The 21,169-nt window shown below is 39.6% G+C and overlaps 1 protein-coding gene and 2 pseudogenes across 4 annotated transcripts in view; 1 reads left to right on the top strand and 2 right to left on the bottom strand.

Moving 5' to 3' along the window:
* Positions 1 to 21,169, top strand: part of WWC2 (WW and C2 domain containing 2) — a 211,419-nt gene that overhangs the window by 64,355 nt on the left and 125,895 nt on the right. For 2 of the 4 annotated variants that reach the window (XM_033215760.1, XM_033215762.1), the window contains exon 2: positions 13,193 to 13,476. The exons of the other annotated variants lie outside the window; for them this stretch is intronic. In XM_033215760.1, coding sequence (XP_033071651.1) covers positions 13,469 to 13,476 — 8 coding nt within the window. In that variant the 5' untranslated portion in view covers positions 13,193 to 13,468. The remainder of the gene's footprint in view (positions 1 to 13,192; positions 13,477 to 21,169) is intronic. 4 annotated transcript variants of the gene reach the window in all.
* On the bottom strand, positions 5,545 to 5,613 carry LOC117086498 (annotated as a pseudogene).
* On the bottom strand, positions 13,155 to 13,338 carry LOC117086582 (annotated as a pseudogene).

A 21,169-nucleotide genomic window follows, 5' to 3' on the forward strand; every position in this document is an offset into this window, starting at 1 on the left:
TGGTCTGATTTGGGGGCATCACCAAATGAATAACCTGAGTGTGAAACAGCTGACTACCAATGAGTGTTTGGGGCATAACCTCAGTGTAATTTAGGATCCGTCTCTATTTCCTTTATGTTTCATTTTGGTTGTTTGACTTGACCTACGTTACAGGTCATTGCTAAATTACTTTGAAGTACCCTTTGTCTTGATTGTGTTATTGTATGTGGATGGTGCTCAAAATTATTAAATTTAATTTAGAAGTTTCAATTTTGTGAAGAGATGGTGGTATTTTCTAGGTCATAATACAAAAGCGATTTGTGGTCTAACTATTGGGTGCCTTAAATTGTATAACATAATTATAGATAGAATTGAATCATCAAATAAGGTGGCAAGATTAATGGGAGTGGCTAGCTTTAATGTTCCAGGTTATATTAATTTTAGATAAAATGAAATTAGTATTCCTATGGACAATTGAGTCAAGTTCTTGAATTACTCTATTCAGTTGGGATTGACTCAATTTAACAAAATGGTACTATTAGAGTTTTTGAGGATAATGAGAAAATGGAACTGAAATTAAAATTCTCTCTTGCACTTTGGACAAAATAATTTCTGTGAGCAGCAGTTAAGAAGGTCCATGTAAGAGATTCGCCTTCTGCTCTGATTTCATTTAGGAAGTTTGCACGATCTTAAGCTCCCTGATATTTTACTTGGAAAATGTTATGACTTAACGTAGGTCAGTGTCCCCTGCATTATGTGATTTGGTGTGCATATATATATTTTAAAGTAGTGGCACAGAAAAGAGATTAAGAGTTGATCTTCAAAAGGCAGAGAAAGTTAGAACTAAGGAATTCCTACTTTTTTTAAAAAAAAGCTAAAAATAATTTTGGGAAGCTCTTTAGACAGTTTACACTATTGGAGGAAAACTTTGTGATATGAATAGCTTTGAAACCAGCAGCAGCGAAGTAAGTCCTTTCTTGTGGGTATGGGTCCTGGAATGAATTGGGTTCAGGCCTACTTGACTCACCTGTTATGAGGATGCTCCTTGTGGAGCCCGGCCTTGTGGGTATTTGTGGGCAGTGCTTGACTTCTGAGAACATGGGCACATGTTTTCAAGAGGCCAGGCAAAATATAGTTGGCTGGGTGCCAATTCCATGTGGCAGCCTCCAGTTAAGTGACATCCACATTCTGGTTACCATAAGGTAACCAGACCAATGGTATACTGTAGAAAAGGTACGTTTTAGGCATTTGGTAAACTAGAGGTATTGATAAGTAATAATAACTAATAGTAATAAGTACTGCTGCAGAGGTACTAATAACTAATAGTAAATGTTAGACTCATTTAAGAGCTGGATTAACAATCATTGCCTCTAGCGTAACACAAACATTCTGGTTTGAGAGTAGGACAGGGAGTAGGGGGTTAGAGAGGGTAGACAAGGTACAAGGGCCTCTTCTGACTTGATGTGTCAGGGACACATTCATGTCAGGGCTTTGGAAGGGCCTGTTGACTGGGGTTTGGTGTGTGGAGAATGGAGAACTGAGTTGGGAAGCCTTTTCTTTGCTCCTAAATTCCACGCTGATAACAACAGAAAAGCATTTTTGGCCTCTAGGACATGAAAATATTTGAGCATTAAGGGTCAGGTGCTAGGCTTGGGAAGCTATTTAAGCCAGGCTAAATACAACTTTAGTGGAGATGTGCTGAGAAATAGGTACACTGTTTCTTTTAGTAACCAGTGTTTAATTTTTAGAGAACACAGCAGGCCTTTTGAAGGCAGTTTAAGGAATGGGTGTGGAAGGGGGTGTGGGGGAAGGAAATCTCAGCAGAATGCTTTTAGATATTTCCTGTTATATAAATGCTACATACTTCTCATGCCTTCAGACTCGTAGCAAATAGGACTGAAGCCCATTGAGGCTTGGATTTAATTACTGTTACAAAGAATGTAGAAACTATATAGGTAATCAAAGAACCTTTAAAACTGTCACCAAATGCAACTTTTTCTTTTTCATCCAAATCTTATATTGTGGAATTCGAATGTGGTGTGATGAAATACACTTGGACAAAAAATCAGAGTGTTTGATTTTTAAAAAATGCTTTTGTTTAATTCATAAGATTTTCTGTTGTAGTAAGAGTCTATCTTCAGGTAGACATTCCAGATGACAAAGTATCTCATTTATGGAGTCCCCAAAATAACTCGATACTTTTATCTAGCTGTATTTTAATGTGTGCTTGTGATGAAGAGTGCTACACTGATATAGTACTTTTAGTATCTACATGTAATTTAATAAATTGAGATCTTGTGTTAGTAATGAGAACTTAAAAATTAAATCTTTCTACTTCTAATTTTGTCCTACATTCTTTTTTTCTCTCATTTGTGTTCCTCCCTCCCCCAGATATAGCCAGGTTTATCTGTACTAGTGGCTGAAAGACACAGCTAATGAAAGCTTTTTTTTTTTCTCTTCTTTGATTTCAGGGAAATTGATAGAATTGGGTAAGGCATTTGGGGCATTTGTCCACCGTAGCCTGTGGCATTCATGGATGAGAATAGCCATTGAACTTGTAAATGTTTTCTTTATATACATGCCATATCTGTCAGGTTCATTGCAGTGCTCCTATGTGGGCAGAATGTCTCGATTTCAGAACTGGCTGTCACTTTGCTGCTCATTCTGGACGGGACTCCTCGCTTTTGTGAACCATATCGTTTTGTAAAGTGGAGCCTCATTATATCTATCTCACAGGATTTTTTTACATATAAAGGAGTTGGAATACATGAGTGAAGCAGGCCTGAGTTCATGTATGTTTGAAACATGCTTCAGCAGGACCATGAGAAGTCTTTCTTAGTTGGTGAACAATCGTGAGTCATTTACTCATTTGTTTTTAAAATTAATTCAACCAGTATTTGTTGAGTATGTATGATGTCTGTTACTCTGTGTACTCTGAAGTATACAAAGATCAGTGATTACAGCCCTGGACCCTCAGGTGTCTAGAGTATATAACTAGAAGGTAGTCAATATCATAAGAAAGGTAAGATCGAATACTTTGGGATCCAGGTTCGTCAAAACCTTGTTGGATAAAGAGGTAATCTCTCAGCTCTGTGTCCTGAGAGCTAAAGCTCTTCTAAGTTGAAACAATGCTTTTCGTGAACTATCTTCTCACAAATTAGAAGCACAGAGTTCTGTAGATCTTGCACCAGAGCTTAGACATGTAGTTGTTACCAAGGCACCAAGTGGTTGGGCAATATGGTTTCTGTCCCAGCCTGTATGACGTCATATATGGATTTGTCATTTGCACCATGGAAGTTTCACATCAGGACAAACCACCATGGTTTGTGAACATGGGACATCTCTAAGGAAGACAGAACTTTCATGTGGCCACGGAGTGTGTTTCTTCTCTGTGTGAACTCGGGTGTTGATTTGTAAAAGGCACGCGCTGATTCGAGGAAACCTAATTTTATATACTGGAGTTAGACATACCTAGGAAATAATTTGCCCATTAGACATTTGTTGAGAACCTACTGTATGCTACACATTATGGGGATAATGATGACTCAAGCTAGTTAGGGAGAATAAAGCCTTTTGTACACATAGTTTGAATACACGCAGAAATGATAAGTGAGAAGAGATACACGTGAAAAGTGTGGCAGAGATTTACGGGAGAGAGGGGTTATTTCTGATAGATGTGCCTTTGAGTTGGGCTTTGTGTGGAGCTATCATATCTCCCAGTCTGCTTGCGTCAGCCCCAGTTTGCTCTGGATGTCCTAATGTCCCATCCAATTAACATCTTTCTGGTCAAAATTATTCCAGTTTGTGTGATAAATTATATGGATGGTCCCCCTAGCTTTGATAATCAGGTAAGACTTGGCTTAGTGGAGATAGAGAACAGTCTAGGTAAAGATAAATGGCATAAACAAAAAACATGGGTGATGGAACACTTTGGTGCACTTAGAAAAAACATGTTTAGTTTGACTGTAGCTTTGGGAACAGGAAAAGGAATCACTGGGAAAGAAGGTTGGGAGGTGAGTTGAGGTCAAATTTTGAGTATCCTGAATGCCAGACTAGATACCTTGATTTTATGTAGTTGGCCATGGAAACCTGTGATTTTTTCTTTCTTTTTCTTTTTTTTTTTGAGACGATGTCTCACTTTGTGGTGCGATCTCAGCTCACTGCAGCCTCTGCCTCCTGGGTTCAAGCAATTCTCCTGCCTCAGCCTCCCAAGTAGCTGGGACTACAGGCATGTGCCACCACGTCCAGCTAATTTTTTTGTACTTTTAGTAGAGACAGGGTTTCGTTTCTCCATGTTGGCCAGGATAGTCTCAATCTATCGACCTCGTGATGCATCTACCTCGGCCTCCCAAAGTGCTGGGATTATAGGCATGAGCCACCGTGCATGGCTGACTTTTTTTTTTTTTTTTAAGATTTAGAAAGATCCTTGTATCTACTGCCAGATATACAAAAGGGCTCTTTTGGATAACAGGGATTTAAAACAAAATTCTTAGGACCCATTGCCAATTAAGGATCATTTGGATATTTTTCTAAATTAGTGGGAAAATAAGATATAAATTACTACAGTGTACCATGAAATGTCACAAAACCTAAAAAAATCATTAAGTTTTAGAGCATGAATTGACCTTGGATCTTTGAGTCAACATTATCATTTTATAGAAGAAACTTGGCAATCAGACAGATTGTTAAATGTCAAAACTCTCCCAGCAAGCTATTCGTAGAAATGGGGTTAGAACCTAGATGCTCTGATTTCTTGTGCAGCGGGTATTTAACTTTACTATAGAGCTTTATTTTGGAGACTCCATTATTACTTTTGTTGGGGTCACATCAATGTCTGTGTCTTGACTTAGTTGTGATGGAACTACTCATTCCATCCCTGGGTGTCATTGCCACTGTGTGCACTGGCTGTGGTAGAAACTGTTAAGTATAAAAATGAAACAGTGAGGACAACAGATACCATTCTCATTCAGTGAAGTAGGATTTTAAATTATGGCATGTGAATACAAGAGTTTAAAAGACTGTCTTTAAATATGAAATGTCATTTTATGGCATAGAGTATTATAATTTTTTTTTTTCTTTTTTTTTTGAGACAGAGTTTCGCTTTTGTTGCCCAGGCTACAGTGCACTGGCACGATCTCGGGTCACTGCATCCTCCGCCTCCCAGGTTCAAGCAGTTCTTCTGGCTCAGCCTTCTGAGTAGCTGGGATTTCAGGCACACGCCACCACGCCCGGCTAATTTTGTATTTTTAGTAGAGATGGGGTTTCTCCATATTGGTCAGGCTGGTCTTGAACTCCCGACCTCAGATTGTCTGCCCGCCTGAGCCTCCCAAAGTGCTGGGATTACAGGTAGGAGCCACCTCGCCCAGCCTCTAAAATTTATATGTGCATATTTAAAAAACATTCAGAAGTTGTAAAATCAACAGAATTGATCAGTTAAGTATAAACTTACAAATCATTGGCACATGAAACTTTTAATTTTACTTAATCATTATTGATGCTCCTTGAAATTTTATGTGTTGCTATAAAGCTGTTAAAAGTTGAGGAAGGACTGACAAGTATGCTTCATGTGGTTTTTACACATTTATCGAAGACTGGAAAACCTGCTAGAAGAATTCTAAAAGAGCTGTAACACGGACTCAGAGCTTCTAGAAGAAAAAAATGTTTTTTTCGTAGAGGTGGCGTCACACTATGTTGCCAGACTATTCTTGACCTCCTGGCCTCAAGTGATTCGCCTGCCATGGCCTCCTAAAGTCCTGGGATTACATGTGTGAGCCACTGCACCTGACCATGTTTTTCTTAATCATTATATTTTTGGGTGGCCATCAGAGAGACCCTGTAAAAAATATCATTTTGGTATGACCATGGTATACCTAAATAATAGGATGAATATCTTTATGCATATAAGCCTAATTTGTTTATATAATATAGTATTTATGTTAAAGGAAGCAAGTAATTTTGGAGATTTAAGACTGTGCATAAAAAAGCATTAAATAAAGTGCTACAAGTTCCTCTCAAACCAGTGAATTACTAAATTTCTAATAATTATATTATCAAATAAGTATTCATGTAAAATTATGTTTTCATTGCAGGAACACTTTTAACTAAGTAGAGAAGCTGCTATAAATCAATACTTTCTCATGGATACTAATTTGAGCTTCGAAAGAACAGTGTAATTCAAAGGATGCTTTTATTTGGAAAGTAGGTTTTCAAGTTACTTGAAGGATAGTTAGTTTGTTGGGAAAAGTGAACAGAAAGCTATAGCAGAAATAATGCTGAGACGATTAGTATTCCAGATGCTTATTAACTTAAAAAGGCACAAGCATTAGATTAACAGTTTCTGGGCCCTTTGCCAGAGATCTGTTTCCACTGTAGAAAATGGTGGGTCATGCTTGATCCATTATCTGTCTTAAAACAGATTCAGGAGGCAGACACCTAGAGTCATAGTGAGGAGTTCAGCTAACCAGTTCGGCCTCACGGAGGCTCGAAGTGTATAAACTAAAACATTCCATAGCCTTGCACGAACATGCTCTTCAGACACCTGGCGACAGTTTCAGGGGCTTCCTTGGACAAACTTTCCAGCTCTCAAGTCCTGGAGTCAGTTATTAGGATGCCTGTGGGGTACGTGGACAGTGGGCGGGGTAAAGAGAAGAGCACTTTTGAGGAGAGCAGGTTTGGGAACATGTATTGCAAAGGGTTGGCACAGAGAGAGGTAAAAGTCCTGAAGGTGAAAGCTGGGAAGCCTGGGATGCTGAGATGCACTTTTGTGACATGGTTTTGCGTTTCTATTGATTTTCGTACTATTTATCAAGAGCATGGTAGAAATAACAGGGAAGAGAAATAAATGGTCATCATGTTGTGATTTGTTTATGTATATTTTTTTAAAGTGACAGGGTCTCGCTCTGCCAGCCAGACTGGAGTGCAGTAGCACGGTCATAGCTTACTGTAACCTTGAACTCCTCAAATGATCCTTCTGCCTCAGCCTCCTGAGTAGCTGGGACTACACCAGCTAATTAATTTTTTTTTTTTCAATAGAGACAGTCTCGCTATATTTCCTAGGCTGCTCTTGAACTCTTGGCCTCAAGTGATCCTCCTCTCTCAGTCTCCTATTATGACATTTAGAAAAAGTAATTTCTTCAAATCAATTTGCTTTTCCACTTTGTAAAATGAAGAGAGAAGGCTGGGTGCGGTGGCTCATGCCTGTAATCCCAGCACTTTGGGAGGCCGAGGCGGGCAGATCACAAGGTCAGGAGATTGAGACCATCCTGGCTAACACGGTGAAACCCCGTCTCTACTGAAAATACAAAGAAATTAGCCGGGCGTGGTGACGGGCGCTTGTCGTCCCAGCTACTGGGGAGGCTGAGGCAGGAGAATGGTGTGAACCCAGGAGGTGGAGCTTGCAGTGAGCCAGGATCGCCCACTGCATTCCAACCTGGGCGACAGAGCGAGACTCCGTCCCAAAAAAAAAAAAAAAAAAAGAAAAAATGAAGAGAGAAGGTAACTGATGAGAGCTTACAGTGACATCCATTATTTCAGATGCAACCATAAGGAAGCTTTTCTAATCAACGGCCTTCGTTTCTTCTTCGTACTGTTTACAGGGTTCTTAACACAAATTGCCTTAGGTTATAAACATTTCTGCATGTGCCTTATCTTTCTAATTAGACTCAATCTTTCCAATTAGCCTCATTGAGAGCAGGGTTAAGGGTTAAAAAATAAAAGTGAAAACATTTATGGTGTGATTTAACTCTGTATCGAATACTTTTCATATATATTATTTGGTGTGTTTTAACAATATATTGACTGGGATTTCCAAATGAAAGCTAGAAGAACAAGGTATAGTATTTATGTTTCAAAATTTGATTTAAGATTCACTAGAGTTTAGTTATACTAAAAGTCTATATTGGTAATAGCTTCATATTTTTATATTGTGTATTTTGGAGTACCGAAAAATATACTTTACATAATCTCTGAGCAAATGTAACTAAAATTTTAAGAGATTTCTTTAGAGGTAAATTTGAAATCCTTAAATAAACATGGTAGGGAAAGTTTTCTGACTTTTAAAATTAAAATTGGAAACTTAGTGGAAGATTTTAAAACTTTACGTTAATCAAAGTTGTATCTGTAAATGATTAGCAAACACTCAACTAGGTTCCCAAAGCAAAGACAGGCGTCCTGTGACCCACTACTCTCCCCCACACCTGATTGACTCTCTCTAGAGTCAACCACATTTACGTATTTAAAAGTTTCTTTTGGTATTTGCTGCTGTGTTTTTAAATAACTTCATCTATCTTGACATTTCAGCTTTGGATTTTGAGAACTGACTTCCCGCCCTGGTTGAGGACTCAGCTTTCTTACTGTTGCCTTCCTCATGCACATGTGCTTCCCTCCGCTCATCCTCTTGGTGTTTTCTATCACCTTGTAAAGAAATCAGTAGTCTATGTTTACATTTTTATGACTATGTAAATATTATTCATGGATGACGTATCTGGTGTACTATGATTGCATTTCCTTTTGTTTTCTCTGTAGTTAATAATCATCTCTTTTTTCCATTGGCTTACTTCTCTATATTCCTGTTACCAATTTGCGGCCAGAATTATAAATCTCCTTTCAGTACATTCCAACATGCTATGTATTCTATGGTTTGGAACCTCCTGCACCTTCTGTTCTTAATCTCCAGTTTGTCCTGGTTAATCACTGTAACTGCTGCACACTGTCATCCAATGGCCTCCTTTACTGTCATCTTGCAGGTTTCATTTGTCATTTTCCTGTGTTGAGTGCTCTTTTTCTGGTGTCGTGTCTTCCAGTTTTCTTGGTTTATTCTCTGTTTTGGTGGAGCTGCGTTGGAAAGGGAGCATAGATTTGCTGAGGCTTTGCATCTCCACAAATGCCATTATTCTCTCATATGTGATTACTATTTTAGCTAGGGATGTAATTCCAGGTTGGAAGTAATTTGGAGTAAAAATTTGATGGTACTGCTTTACTGACTTGTAGCTTCCAATGTTGTGTTTGAGAAGTCTGATGCTTTTTGTTGTTGTTGGTATTTGTTTGTTCCCTCATTGTGACCTGATTCCTCTCTGAAGATTTTAGGTTTTGTTTTTGCCCCTACGTTCTAAAATTTCACAGTGTTGCCGTTGATGTAGGCCTTTTGTAACCATTGTGCTAGGTGGGTCATATATGATCAAGAAACTGGTGTCATTCAGATTCAGTTTAGGGAAATTTTCTTGCACTAGTACTTTGATAATATTTTTCTCTTTGTATTTACTTCGTTCTCTCTCTCGGGAACTCATGCAAGTCAGTTATTAGACCTCCTAGATCGGTTGTTCACTTTCCCTATCTTTTCTCTTCTTATTCTTTGGGAAAATTTTTAAACTTGATCTTTTAATTTGTCAGTAGATCGTTTCTGCCATCATATTGTTCATTTCCAGGAATTTTTAAATTCTTTCCTCCAAATATTTATGTATGTATTTATTTACCTCCCCTCCCCTCCCCTCCTCATCTCACAGGGTGCTCTGTCACCCAGGCTGGAGTGCAGTGGTGCAGTCACAGCTCACTGCAGCCCTGACCTCCCAGGCTGAAGTGATCCTCCCCCCTCATCCTCCTAAGTAGCTGGGACCACAAGCATGCACGACCATGCCTGCCTAATTTTTAAATTTCTTTGTTTTTGTGGAGGTGGGGTCTTGTCATGTTGCCCAGGCGGGTCTCAAACTCTCAGGCTTCAGCCATCTTCCTGCCTTGGCCTCCCAAAGTGTTGGGATTGCACGCGCGAGCCACCTGCCTGGCCGTGTAGTTCTGTTTTGATGGTGACCTGTTCTGTCTCTCTGAAGATGCGAATTGAAGTTTTCTTCAGTATCTCTGAAGAAATGAATTCTTCAGTTTTTTCAGTGTTATTTTAGTTTCTGCTTTCATTTTGGGGGACTAGTATTCTTAGCTTTTGCATTTGAGATAAGTAATACCAACCATTCTGGTTCTTCACTCCTTCCAGACACAGCAGACAGGATTAACTTCCCTGCCTCCATGTGACTTGTTTTGGCCAGTGGATTGCAAACAGAAGTGATGTGCACATCTCCCCTACTTGGGTGATTGATGCTTATGTCGAGATTGGAGATGCCACAAGCACCCAAGATGCTGTCTGGAATGCTCCACACTGTGGGGGCCAGCTGCCCGGGGATTCATCCAGAGCCACTTTGGACTTGGCTTGAATGGGAAGTAAATGTTTGTTGTTTTTAACCACTGAGACTTTGGTATTATTTTTTATTGCAGCGTTATCTAGCCTGCCCTGACTGAGACAGCCCTCAGTCATATTTAAGAATGAGGCACAAAAAGCTGTTTGGAAGCTCTCTACTAGTGGGTGGGGTAGTCATGTGGCAGTGATCTGGCTCAGTGTTTCCGTTAAGGCACTCCCAGATGTTAATGTCAGTAGCTCTTTTCTCTTGGTCTGGTTAGTTTTCCCAGGAAAACCCTCCAGTTCTCCGGCCTGACATAGGTAAGCCCAGCTCCTGGGCTCTGCAAACTGAGTAATGGAAGTAGGGCTTGGGACGCTTGCTGTTCAGTGTGTGCACACTCTCTTATGCTCCCTCTTTTTAATAAGATACTCCTTTCAGCAGTCCCAGCCACCTGGAAGTCCACAGCCCATCTGATTAAGTCTTTCTAGAGAATAAACCTTCTGTTTCTGTGCAGGTTGGGCAAAGGCAGGCGGGGGGTCTGACTGCTTCTTAACAGACTTCTGGCGAGTCCTCCATGGTCACACCCTCTGTCTGAAGTCTTTGGTGCTGGAATTCCTGAGCCATTTCAGGCTTTTGCAGTATGAATTGATCTGCTGCTGGGCTTTCTCTGTTACTAACCTAGGCTTTCTGTTTTTCACATCTGCTGAATCACTTACTACACTGCAGTTTGCTCCCCACTGTCCCAAATTTTGTTGTTCTCATCCACCGACTTTCCCATTGTCCTTCTGTGTTTATGCCTTTTTAAAAATCCCCTTTCTGCTATTTTCTAGAGGGAATGTAGGTAAGCACATATATTAAATCTACATAGTGTTTACTGGGAGTTCTTTAATAACGAATTTTATCCTCCCCAATTTTTATTTTGAAAATTTTTATACATAAGAAAAAATGAAAACAGTAGAATGGACACCAATATATATATCCTGCTCTTAGATCTGACAATTAACTTTTTGCCAATTTTATCTCCTTTTCCTCTTCCTCCTCCTCCTCCTCTTTCTCCTCCTCCTCCTCTCTCTCTCTCTCTCGTGCTGTCTTTCTCTCTCTCTGTAATATTCTACAAGTATATATGGTATATGTAAGATAAATATATCTATGTCTATTTTCTCTCTTGCTGTAACATTTGAAGGTAAGGTACAGATATTATGACCCTTCACTCCTAAGTAGTTTGGCATACATTTCCCAGTATAGATGGTATATGTAAGGTAAATATTATTTATGTCTGTATTTTCTCTCTTAGTGTAACATTTGACAGTAAGGTACAGACAGCTATTATGACCCTTCACTCCTAAATAGTTCAGCATACATTTCCCAGGAACAAAAATATTCTCTTATAGGACTATAATTATCATACCTGTGGAAATTTAAAAAAATAGTTCCATAACATCATCTAACATCTAGCATATCTAATATCATCTAACATCTAGCATAAATTGTGTAGTTTCAAAATTTCTTATTTATTTATTTATTTATGTTTTTGTTTTTGTTTTTGAAACAGTGTCTCTGTTGCCCAGGCTGGAGTGCAGTGGTGTGATCTTGGCTCACCGTAGCCATGATCTCTTGGGCTCAGGTGATCCTCCCACCTCAGCCTCCCAAGTAGCTAGAATCACAGGCACACGCCACCACACCCGGTTAATTTTTTGTATTTTTTGTAGAGATGAGGTTTTGTCATGTTGTCCAGGCTGATCCCAAACTCGTGAGCTCAAATGATCTGCCCATGTCAGCCTCCCAAAGTGCTGGGTTTTCAGGTGTGAGCCACCATGCCTGGCCTCAAAAATTCTTTTGTAACTTTTTTTCCCTTAAAAATTGCGATCCCATTGTGGTAAACATGCTGCAACTGGTTCTCTTTTGGACTAGAACAATTCCTCAAAGCATCGTTTTTGTACTTGATTTTTTGCTTTTAATTAATCTTGAACAGACCTAGCACCTATAGAAAAGGATAAAGAAAGATGAGCCCCTGGTAAGGAGGTGTTTGTGAAAGCACTGGGAAACAGCACGCTTTGTTTTTTAATGGTTTGTTTTTCTAACCCAGGTGCTACTAATCTAAAACTTAGCCAAGCAATGCTTTGCACATTCAGTTAAAATAAAGAAGCAGTATTTGTCTTCACTGTGATGAGGAACTATATTTAGAGTTTTCCCAGCCCACCCCACTTCACCTTGCATACTTTGCCAGCATTCAGCCTCATGACTTATGTTTGCTTCAAATTGAATTTGAGTCTAAGCTCAAAGGGCATGCGTTTTTGTTTATGACTAAGTTGATCTCTGAAGTTAGTATAGTTATCAAACATTCCTCACATTCCATATGTCTGATTTTTAGTGCTTGGAGGATCTGGTGCTATGCCAGAGGAATATAGAGGCTAGAGAGCACACGGAAATACCACCGAAGAAAGTATCCGTGTAAGCTATAAAAATTCAATCGTATGTTTAAATAGCAAAGCAAATAGTAGGTATGGGATTGATTTGTGGCATGTTAGTACCATTCTTTAGGCTGCTTAGGAACATTTCTTAGTTTTCTGTTGATTCTTGAAATTCCAGCCCTAGAACTTAAAAAAATCTGTGATTCTTTCAGTTTGTCTTTTAATTGTACTCAGGGACAGGATGAGGAGTTTTTTTTTTATTTTTTATTTTTATTTATTTTTTTTTAGACACAGTCTCACTCTGTCACCCAGGCTAGAGTGCAGTGGCGCCATCTCGGCTCACTACAACCTCCACCTCCCAGGTTCAAGCGATTCTCCTGCCTCAGCCTCCTGAGTAGCTGGGATTACAGGCACCAGCCACCACGCCCGGCTTATTTTTGTAGTTTTAGTAGCGACGGGGTTTCACCATGTTGGCCAGGCTGGTCTTAAACTCCTGACCTCAGGTGATCCACCCACCTCGGTTCACCAAAGTGCTAGGGTTACAGCCGTGAGTCACCAGGCCCAGCCCTTTTATTTTTATTTTTGTACTTTTTAATTTTTTTGAACCACTCAGACTTCATCCTTTCCTTCTTAGTCTCACAGGGGAAGAGAAGAATGATCATCAGTGGCAAATGGCAGCTGCAGCCAAGCAACACCAGCCTCACACTCAGGGCAGAACGCCGTGCCCTCCTCGTGGAGGACTTTTTCAATGCTGCAAAACAAGTACTTGCAAAAGCTAAGCGTGACTTAGTGTATGGTCGAAGGGGTCACCATTGCAGATGTGGTGGTCACCAGAAGATAGGTTCATTGAACACATGATGAATGAGCAGCAGTCGCTGTTCTAGCCACTAAGGACTACAGTGGTGGACAAAATAAGTCATGGGGAGGTAGGAAGGAGGACTAGAGCAATAAAGGAGATCAATTCAGACATGGTAATAGCATTAAAGAGAGAAACTGTATGACATGATAGAGAGTGAGTACTTTAGATAGACTCATGCATTGGTCAGCTCTGCTGGGGTAATAAGCAACCTATAAGTATGTGACTTCCACGAGTGTCTCCTTCTAGCTCGTGTTATGTCGTCAACTAGAGAATAAAGTGAAATAATCATGTAAGTCAAAAATCTCAAGGCTGAGTGAGGATCATGAATGATCTGTGAAATCGTTTGGTCACTAAAAATGTGTTTAGAAAAAAATTCAAATTGGTCTTGGTGAAATATATGCATAACACAAAAGAGTCAGATTATGACAATAAAAATAGAACCTTTGTAAATTTAATAGAAAACAATTGAATACAAAGAAATCAAAGAAGGAAATTGTAGGACCTTTGGTCAGAAGCTCCTTTGGTGTTTAACAAGGTTCAACAGTAAATAAGGATGTTTCCTTTTCTTAATAAAGATATTATATATAAAAAAGTGGAAACAGACTGTAATAAAAACTTGAATCTGAGTTTAAAATGCCTTACTTAGATGATGTTAGGAAAAAAAGAGTCGCATTTATGACCATGGGATACATTTTTTGGATGTCTGTAAATAGCCATCTTTGAATTGTTAAGCATGCTTTCTGGTGTGTGCTTTTTCTCTGGCCTAGAAAGCTACAGGGGCACCGAGATTGACTGACTGACTCATTTACCTTCCTAATGCTTTTTTAGGAAGCAGTTAGACTTGGTTTAATTGTCCAGTAATCTGGCCAGATGCCTCCGTGATCTTCACATTCTGGAAGGCCCGTGCTTAACTGAATTTCTTCTTCACTTTAGGACCCTGGAAGATCACTGAGAGTCAGTGCTGGGTAACTCCATTTAGGTCAATTATGTAGAGATCCCTTAGTTAAAGACCAGGCCCTACTAACAGCATCACTATAGCATTAGGACATTTGTTCAGTTAAATCCCACAGAACCTCAATGTTCATGTGGCCAAACTAACTTACTTTCTTCTTGGCATTTATCCAGGCAAGATTAAGAGTTGAGATATACTGAAGTAACACCAACTTCACATTATGAACATTTTGAAATTTATTGTGAAATTCATTTATTTTGTCTCTAAATGTAACAATAGCTGTAGACTACAAAAAAAGCTAAAATCAGGGCCAGACATAGTGGCTGATGCCTGTAATTTCAACTCTTTGGGATGCCGGTGTGGGAGGATCATTTGAGCCCAGGAGTTTGAGACCAGCCTGGGCAACACAGTGAGACCCCGTTTCTTAAAAAAAAAAAAAAAAATTTTAAAAATTGGCCCAGCATAGTGGCACATACCTGTAATTCCTAGCTTACTCTTGAAGCTGAGGCAGGAGGATCATTTGAGCCCAGGAGTTTGAGGCTGCAGCAAGCTATGATTATGCCACTGCACTCCAACCTGGGCAGTAGAGCAAGACCCTAAAGTCCCTGAAGTCTTCCTGTGCTGCCCAGAATCTCTTAAAAAAAAAAAAAAAAAAAAAAAAAAAGGTAAAAATCAGAGGATGGAACTGAAGCACCAGATACTTCCCCACAAGCTATTAAGGCTGAGTTAGTTCTTATAACTCTCCCCTGACAGCAGCTGTGCCAGGGCGCTTGCTGCATGGAAGCTAGGACTCAGTCTGATCTAGCTGAGCCCTCCCTTCGGAAGCAGCAGGCTGCAGGGCACATAACCGAGAACAACAGGTTAAGGCGAAGGCACCATGGCCTGAAGTCCCCTTAATGCAGGAGCTGCATAGCAGGCGGTGCCTTCCGAGGTTAACTTTATGAATCTGTGTCTGAGTAAAATACTTGTCAGTATCTAAGTTAGGGCTCCTTCAAGGATATTCAATACAGTGTTGTTTTGGATACAATTAAAATGGCTATCATCAGTACCAGACTATACTGGAAAGGCTAAACTGTGTTCTAAGCATGTTATAAAAGATGCGCCCGTGACAGAAAATAAAATTTAAAAAAAAAAAAACTTACTATAAAAAATGAGGTAGCAACATGAAAAGTCTCATAAATTATGTTGCTGAATGAGAAAAATGAACTTCAGAACGTTGTGCACAGTGTATTGTGTTTTCTAGGCTGTATGTAGAGAAGGGCCTGCAAGAACACGTACTGCCCTGGTGGTTGTGGACTCTTCTGAAGAGAGGAGTGTGAGAACTGGAATGAGAGCTGGTGCTCAAAGAGACTTAGCATTATCCACTGTATTTTAATATTTTACAAGCAGGGTATAGTCATGTATTTTTTTTTAACTAAAATCTTGTATTAAAAGTAAGATTTTTTAAAATACTTTATGTTCTAGGGTACATTTGCACAACGTGCAGGTTTGTTACGTATGTATACATGTGCCATGTTGGTGTGCTGCACCCATTAACTCATCATTTACATTAGGTATATATCCTAATGCTATCCCTCCCCCCACCCCACAACAGACCCCGGTGTGTGATGTTCCCCTTCCTGTGTCCAAGTGATCCCATTGTTCAGTTCCCACCTATGAGTGAGAACATGTGGTGTTTGATTTTCTGTTCTTGCCGTAGTTTGCTGAGAATGATGGTTTCCAGCTGCATCCATGTCCCTACAAAGGACATGAACTCATCCTTTTTTATGGCTGCATAGTATTCCATGGTTTATATGTGCCACATTTTCTTAATCCAGTCTGTCATTGATGGACATTTGGGTTGGTTCCAAGTCTTTGCTATTGTGAATAGTGCTGCAGTAAACGTACGTGTGCATGTGTCTTTATAGCAGCATGGTTTATAATCCTTTGGATATATACCCAGTAATGGGATGGCTGGGTCAAATGGTATTTCTAGTTCTAGATCCTTGAGGAATCACCACACTCTCTTCCACAATGGTTGAACTAGTTTACAGTCCCACCAACAGTGTAAAAGTGTTCCTATTTCTCCACATCCTCTCCAACACCTGTTGTTTCCTGACTTTTTAATGATCACCATTCTAACTGGTGTAAGATGGTATCTCATTGTGGTTTTGATTTGCATTTCTCTGATGGCGAATGATGATGAGCATTTTTTCATGTGTCTGTTGGCTGTATGTATGTCTTCTTTTGAGAAGTGTCTGTTCATATCCTTTGCCCACTTTTTGATGGGGCTGTTTGTTTTTTTCTTGTAAATTTGTTTGAGTTCTTTGTAGGTTCTGGATATTAGCCCTTTGTCAGATGAGTAGACCGCAAAAATTTTGTCCCATTCTGTAGGTTGCCTGTTCACTCTGATGGTAGTTTCTTTTTCTGGGCAGAAGCTCTTTAGTTTAATTAGATCCCATTTGTCAATTTTGGCTTGTGTTGCCCTTGCTTTTGGTGTTTTAGACATGAAGTCCTTGCCCATGCCTATGTCCTGAATGGTATTGCCTAGGGTTTCTTCTAGGGTTTTTATGGTTTTAGGTCTAACATTTAAGTGTCTAATCCATCTTGAGTTAATTTTTGTATAAGGTGTAAGGAAGGGATCCAGCTTCAGCTTTCTACTTATGGCTAGCCAGTTTTCCCGGCACCATATGTTAAATAGGAAATCCTTTCCCCATTTCTTGTTTTTGTCAGGTTTGTCAAAGATCAGAGGGTTGTAGATGTGTGTTATTATTTCTGAGGGCTCTGTTCTGTTCCATTGGTCTATATCTCTGTTTTGGTACTAGTACCATGCTGTTTTGGTTACTGTAGCCTTGTAGTATAGTTTGAAGTCAGGTAGTGTGATGCCTCCAGCTTTGTTCTTTTGGCTTAGGATTGTCTTGGCAATGCAGGCTCTTTTTTGGTTCCATATGAACTTTAAAGTAGTTTTTTCCAATTCTGTGAAGAAAGTCATTGGTAGCTAAATGGGGATGGCATTGAATCTATAAATTACCTTGAGCAGTATGGCCATTTTCACGATATTGATTCTTCCTATCCAGGAGCATGGAATGTTCTTCCATTTGGTTGTGTCCTCTTTTATTTCACTGAGCAGTGGTTTGTAGTTCTCCTTGAAGACGTCCTTCACATCCCTTGTAAGTTGGATTCCTAGGTATTTTATTCTCTTTGAAGCAATTGTGAATGGGAGTTCATTCATTATTTGGCTCTCTGTTTTTCTCTTATTGGTGTATAAGAATGCTTGTGATTTTTGCACATTGATTTTGAATCCTCCCTAACTCATTTTATGAGGCCAACATCATCCTGATACCAAAGCCTGGCAGAGACACAACAAGTAAAGAGAATTTTAGACCAATATCCCTGATGAACATCGATGCAAAAATCCTCAATAAAATACTGGCAAACCAAATCCAGCAGCACATCAAAAAGCTTATCCACCATGATCAAGTGGGCTTCATCCCTGGGATGCAAGTCTGGTTCAACATACAAAAATCAATAAACGTAATCCAGCATATAAACAGAACCAAAGACAAAAACCACATGATTATCTCAATAGATGCAGAAAAGGCCTTTGACAAAATTCAGCAGCCCTTCGTGCTAAAAACTCTCAATAAATTTGGTATTGATGGAACGTATCTCAAAATAATAAGAGCTATTTATGACAAACCCACAGCCAATATCATACTGAATGGGCAAAAACTGGAAGCATTCCCCTTGAAAACTAGCACAAGACAGAGATGCCTTCTCTCACCACTCCTGTTCAACATAGTGTTGGAAGTTCTGGCCAGGGCAATCAGGCAAGAGAAGGAAATAAAGGGTATTCAATTAGGAAGAGAGGAAGTCAAATTGTCCCTGTTTGCAGGTGACATGATTGTATATTTAGAAAACCCCATCGTCTCAGCCCAAAATCTCCTTAAGCTGATAAGTAACTTCAGCAAAAGTAAGATTTTAAAAATTATTTTCAAAAGACTGCCAGCTGCTGTATGGAGAATGGGTTATAGAGGGATGAGAGTGGAAATGTAACAACTAGTTAGGAAGTTAATCCGGGCAAGAGAAGCTAATAGGTTGGATTAGAGAGGTGGCGGTGGAGAAAAATGTTGTAAATGAGGCGGTGTTCTGGAGGGTGAACCTGCAGGATGTTGATGGAGAGGGAGGCATCAAGGATGACCTCCTCCCGGGTTGTGATGTGAGCATCTGGGTTGATGATGGTACCATTTTCCAAACCAAGGTAATTTGGGGGAGGAATGGGACTGGGGAAGTGGTCGTGAGGGGGAAGTTAAGAGTTGTTTCTTATGAGTTGTTTGATATGGCCATTAGATACATTGCTGTAGAATGATCAAGGAGATGCTCTCTGATAAATCTGGACCTCTAAGGGAATGTCTGTCTGGAAATCACTCACTCACTGTTTTCTCTAACAAACATTGAACACTATGTACCATGTATGTGCTTGGCATGCAGAGATGAATAAACCACTAGGAACCCGGTGAACTGAACAGAGAAGTCAACTAAAAAATGTAAACAGTGTGAACTATTTGAATAGGAAAATACTTCCAAAGCTTAACAGTGTCACTAAATAGTGACAGCTTTGGGAACGTGATGTCTTGCCCAAGAAGATGATGTTTGAATTAATTTTTAAGGACATTGAATCTTAGAAGAAGACAACTGTTGAAGTGTAAAACTGTAAAAGGGGCAGAATGGTGGAAAAGTGGAGGGAGAGAAGATGTTCCAGGTGGAGGGAACTGCACGTATAAAAGATATTTTTACTACCTGTGTATCAGGCCTGCTGGCTTCTTCTTGACCTCTCCTGGGCTTCTTTTGGTAGATTTTTTAGTAGTTGGTGTCATAGGCATCTGCAACGCAGATGTCCTGCCTCTGAACTGTGAATTAGTACTTCTACGCTTTGCCATCTTCTCTCATGATTTCCTTGTATTCATGAAGAAATGTAACAAGATGTTGTTGGTACTAGCTGACATTTCTTTCTTCTTAGATGTTTAGTACTCGTAGAATACTGTGCCTATAACTCATGCCAACCATGTTCTGAAACCTGGCCAGTCCCACCAAGCTTGAAGTCTATTTATTTATTTATTTATTTTGCCTCTCAAAAGCTAGACTGGGATGCAAACATTTATAGCAACATCATTCATACTAGCTAGAAGTGGAAACAATCCATATATCTATCTGTAAACTGGTAAATGGATAAACAAAATGTGGTATCTGTGCAGTGGAATACCAGTCAGCAATAAAAAGAATGAATTCTTGGCCGGGCGCGGTGGCTCAAGCCTGTAATCCCAGCACTTTGGGAGGCCGAGACGGGCGGATCACGAGGTCAGGAGATCGAGACCATCCTGGCTAACACCGTGAAACCCCGTCTCTACTAAAAAATACAAAAAACTAGCTGGGCGAGGTGGCGGGCGCCTATAGTCCCAGCTACTCGGGAGGCTGAGGCAGGAGAATGGCGTAAACCCCAGAGGCGGAGCTTGCAGTGAGCTGAGATCCGGCGACTGCACTCCAGCCTGGGCGATAGAGCGAGACTCCGTCTCAAAAAAAAAAAAAAAAAAAAAAAAGAATTCTTAATGCATGCTATATAATAACATTATATATCTTGAAAACATTTTGCCAAATGATAGAAGCTAGACACAAGAAACCACAAATTGTATGATGTTATGTGCAATTCCAGAAAGGGCAGATCTGTAGGGACAGGAAGTAGATGAGTGGCTGCCTGGGGCTGGGACAGGGAGATTTCCCACAACTTGAAAAGACTTACATGAACTACATAGTCTACAAATGTTGAAAAATATTAAGAAAAACCTATGGCACGAACGCATAAAATATATGTAGATACTAGACTGTTTTATTGTGTACTGCCATAAAATATACACACCATTATAAGACATTAAAATTTATCAGAACTTATGAATACATTACAGACTGTACATGATGCCATTTGCAGTTGAGAGAAATGTAAACAAATGTGAAGAGGCAGTGTTAAATCATAACTGCATATAATTAACTATAGTATATACAATACTACTGTAATGATTGCATAGCCACCTTCTGTTGTTGTGGTGAGCTCAAACGTTGGGAGCATCTGCTTAAAGTGCCCTGTGATGCTAATCATCTCTGTGTGAGCAGTTCCTCTCTCTGGTAAATTGCATATCACAGTAAAAAGTGATTTCTCACGGTTCTCAAGTATTTTTCATTGTATTTAGTGCAGTCCCGCAAACCTTGAGTACACCATGGGATCCATACAAAGTGCCACTTGTGAAGCTGGAAGTGCTCCCAAGAAGTGGAAAAAAGTAATGACCTTACAAGAAAACGTTGAATTGCTTGATATCTATGGTAGATTGAGGACTGCAGCTTAGGTTTCCACCATTTCAGATGGACAATTCATAGTGTATAAACAGATAACCTAAACTTAAAACATCAATAAATACAGTACTGTAAATGTATTTCTTTTTCTTTATGGTTTTCTTCATGACTTTTTCTTTATGGTTTTCTTCATGACTTTTTCTTTTCGCCAGCTTAATTTGTTGTAAGGATACGGTATATAATACAGTGTACAAAATATGTTACTTGACTGTTTCTGTATCGGTGAGGCTTCTGGTCAACAGCAGGCAATTAGTAATTAAGTTTAGAGGGAGTCAAAAATTATACGAGGATTTTCAACTGTGCAAGGAGTTGGCATCTCTGAACCCCTGCATTGTTCATAAGTCAACTGTACGTAAGTTTATACATGGACTGAAAAAATACCAAAGTATTGGAATAGATGTCACTCTACAGGAAAGTGAAGCAAGGA

Source organism: Trachypithecus francoisi, unplaced genomic scaffold, assembly GCF_009764315.1.
Source record: "Trachypithecus francoisi isolate TF-2019V2 unplaced genomic scaffold, Tfra_2.0 Lachesis_group1, whole genome shotgun sequence".
NCBI classification, from domain to species: domain Eukaryota; kingdom Metazoa; phylum Chordata; class Mammalia; order Primates; family Cercopithecidae; genus Trachypithecus; species Trachypithecus francoisi.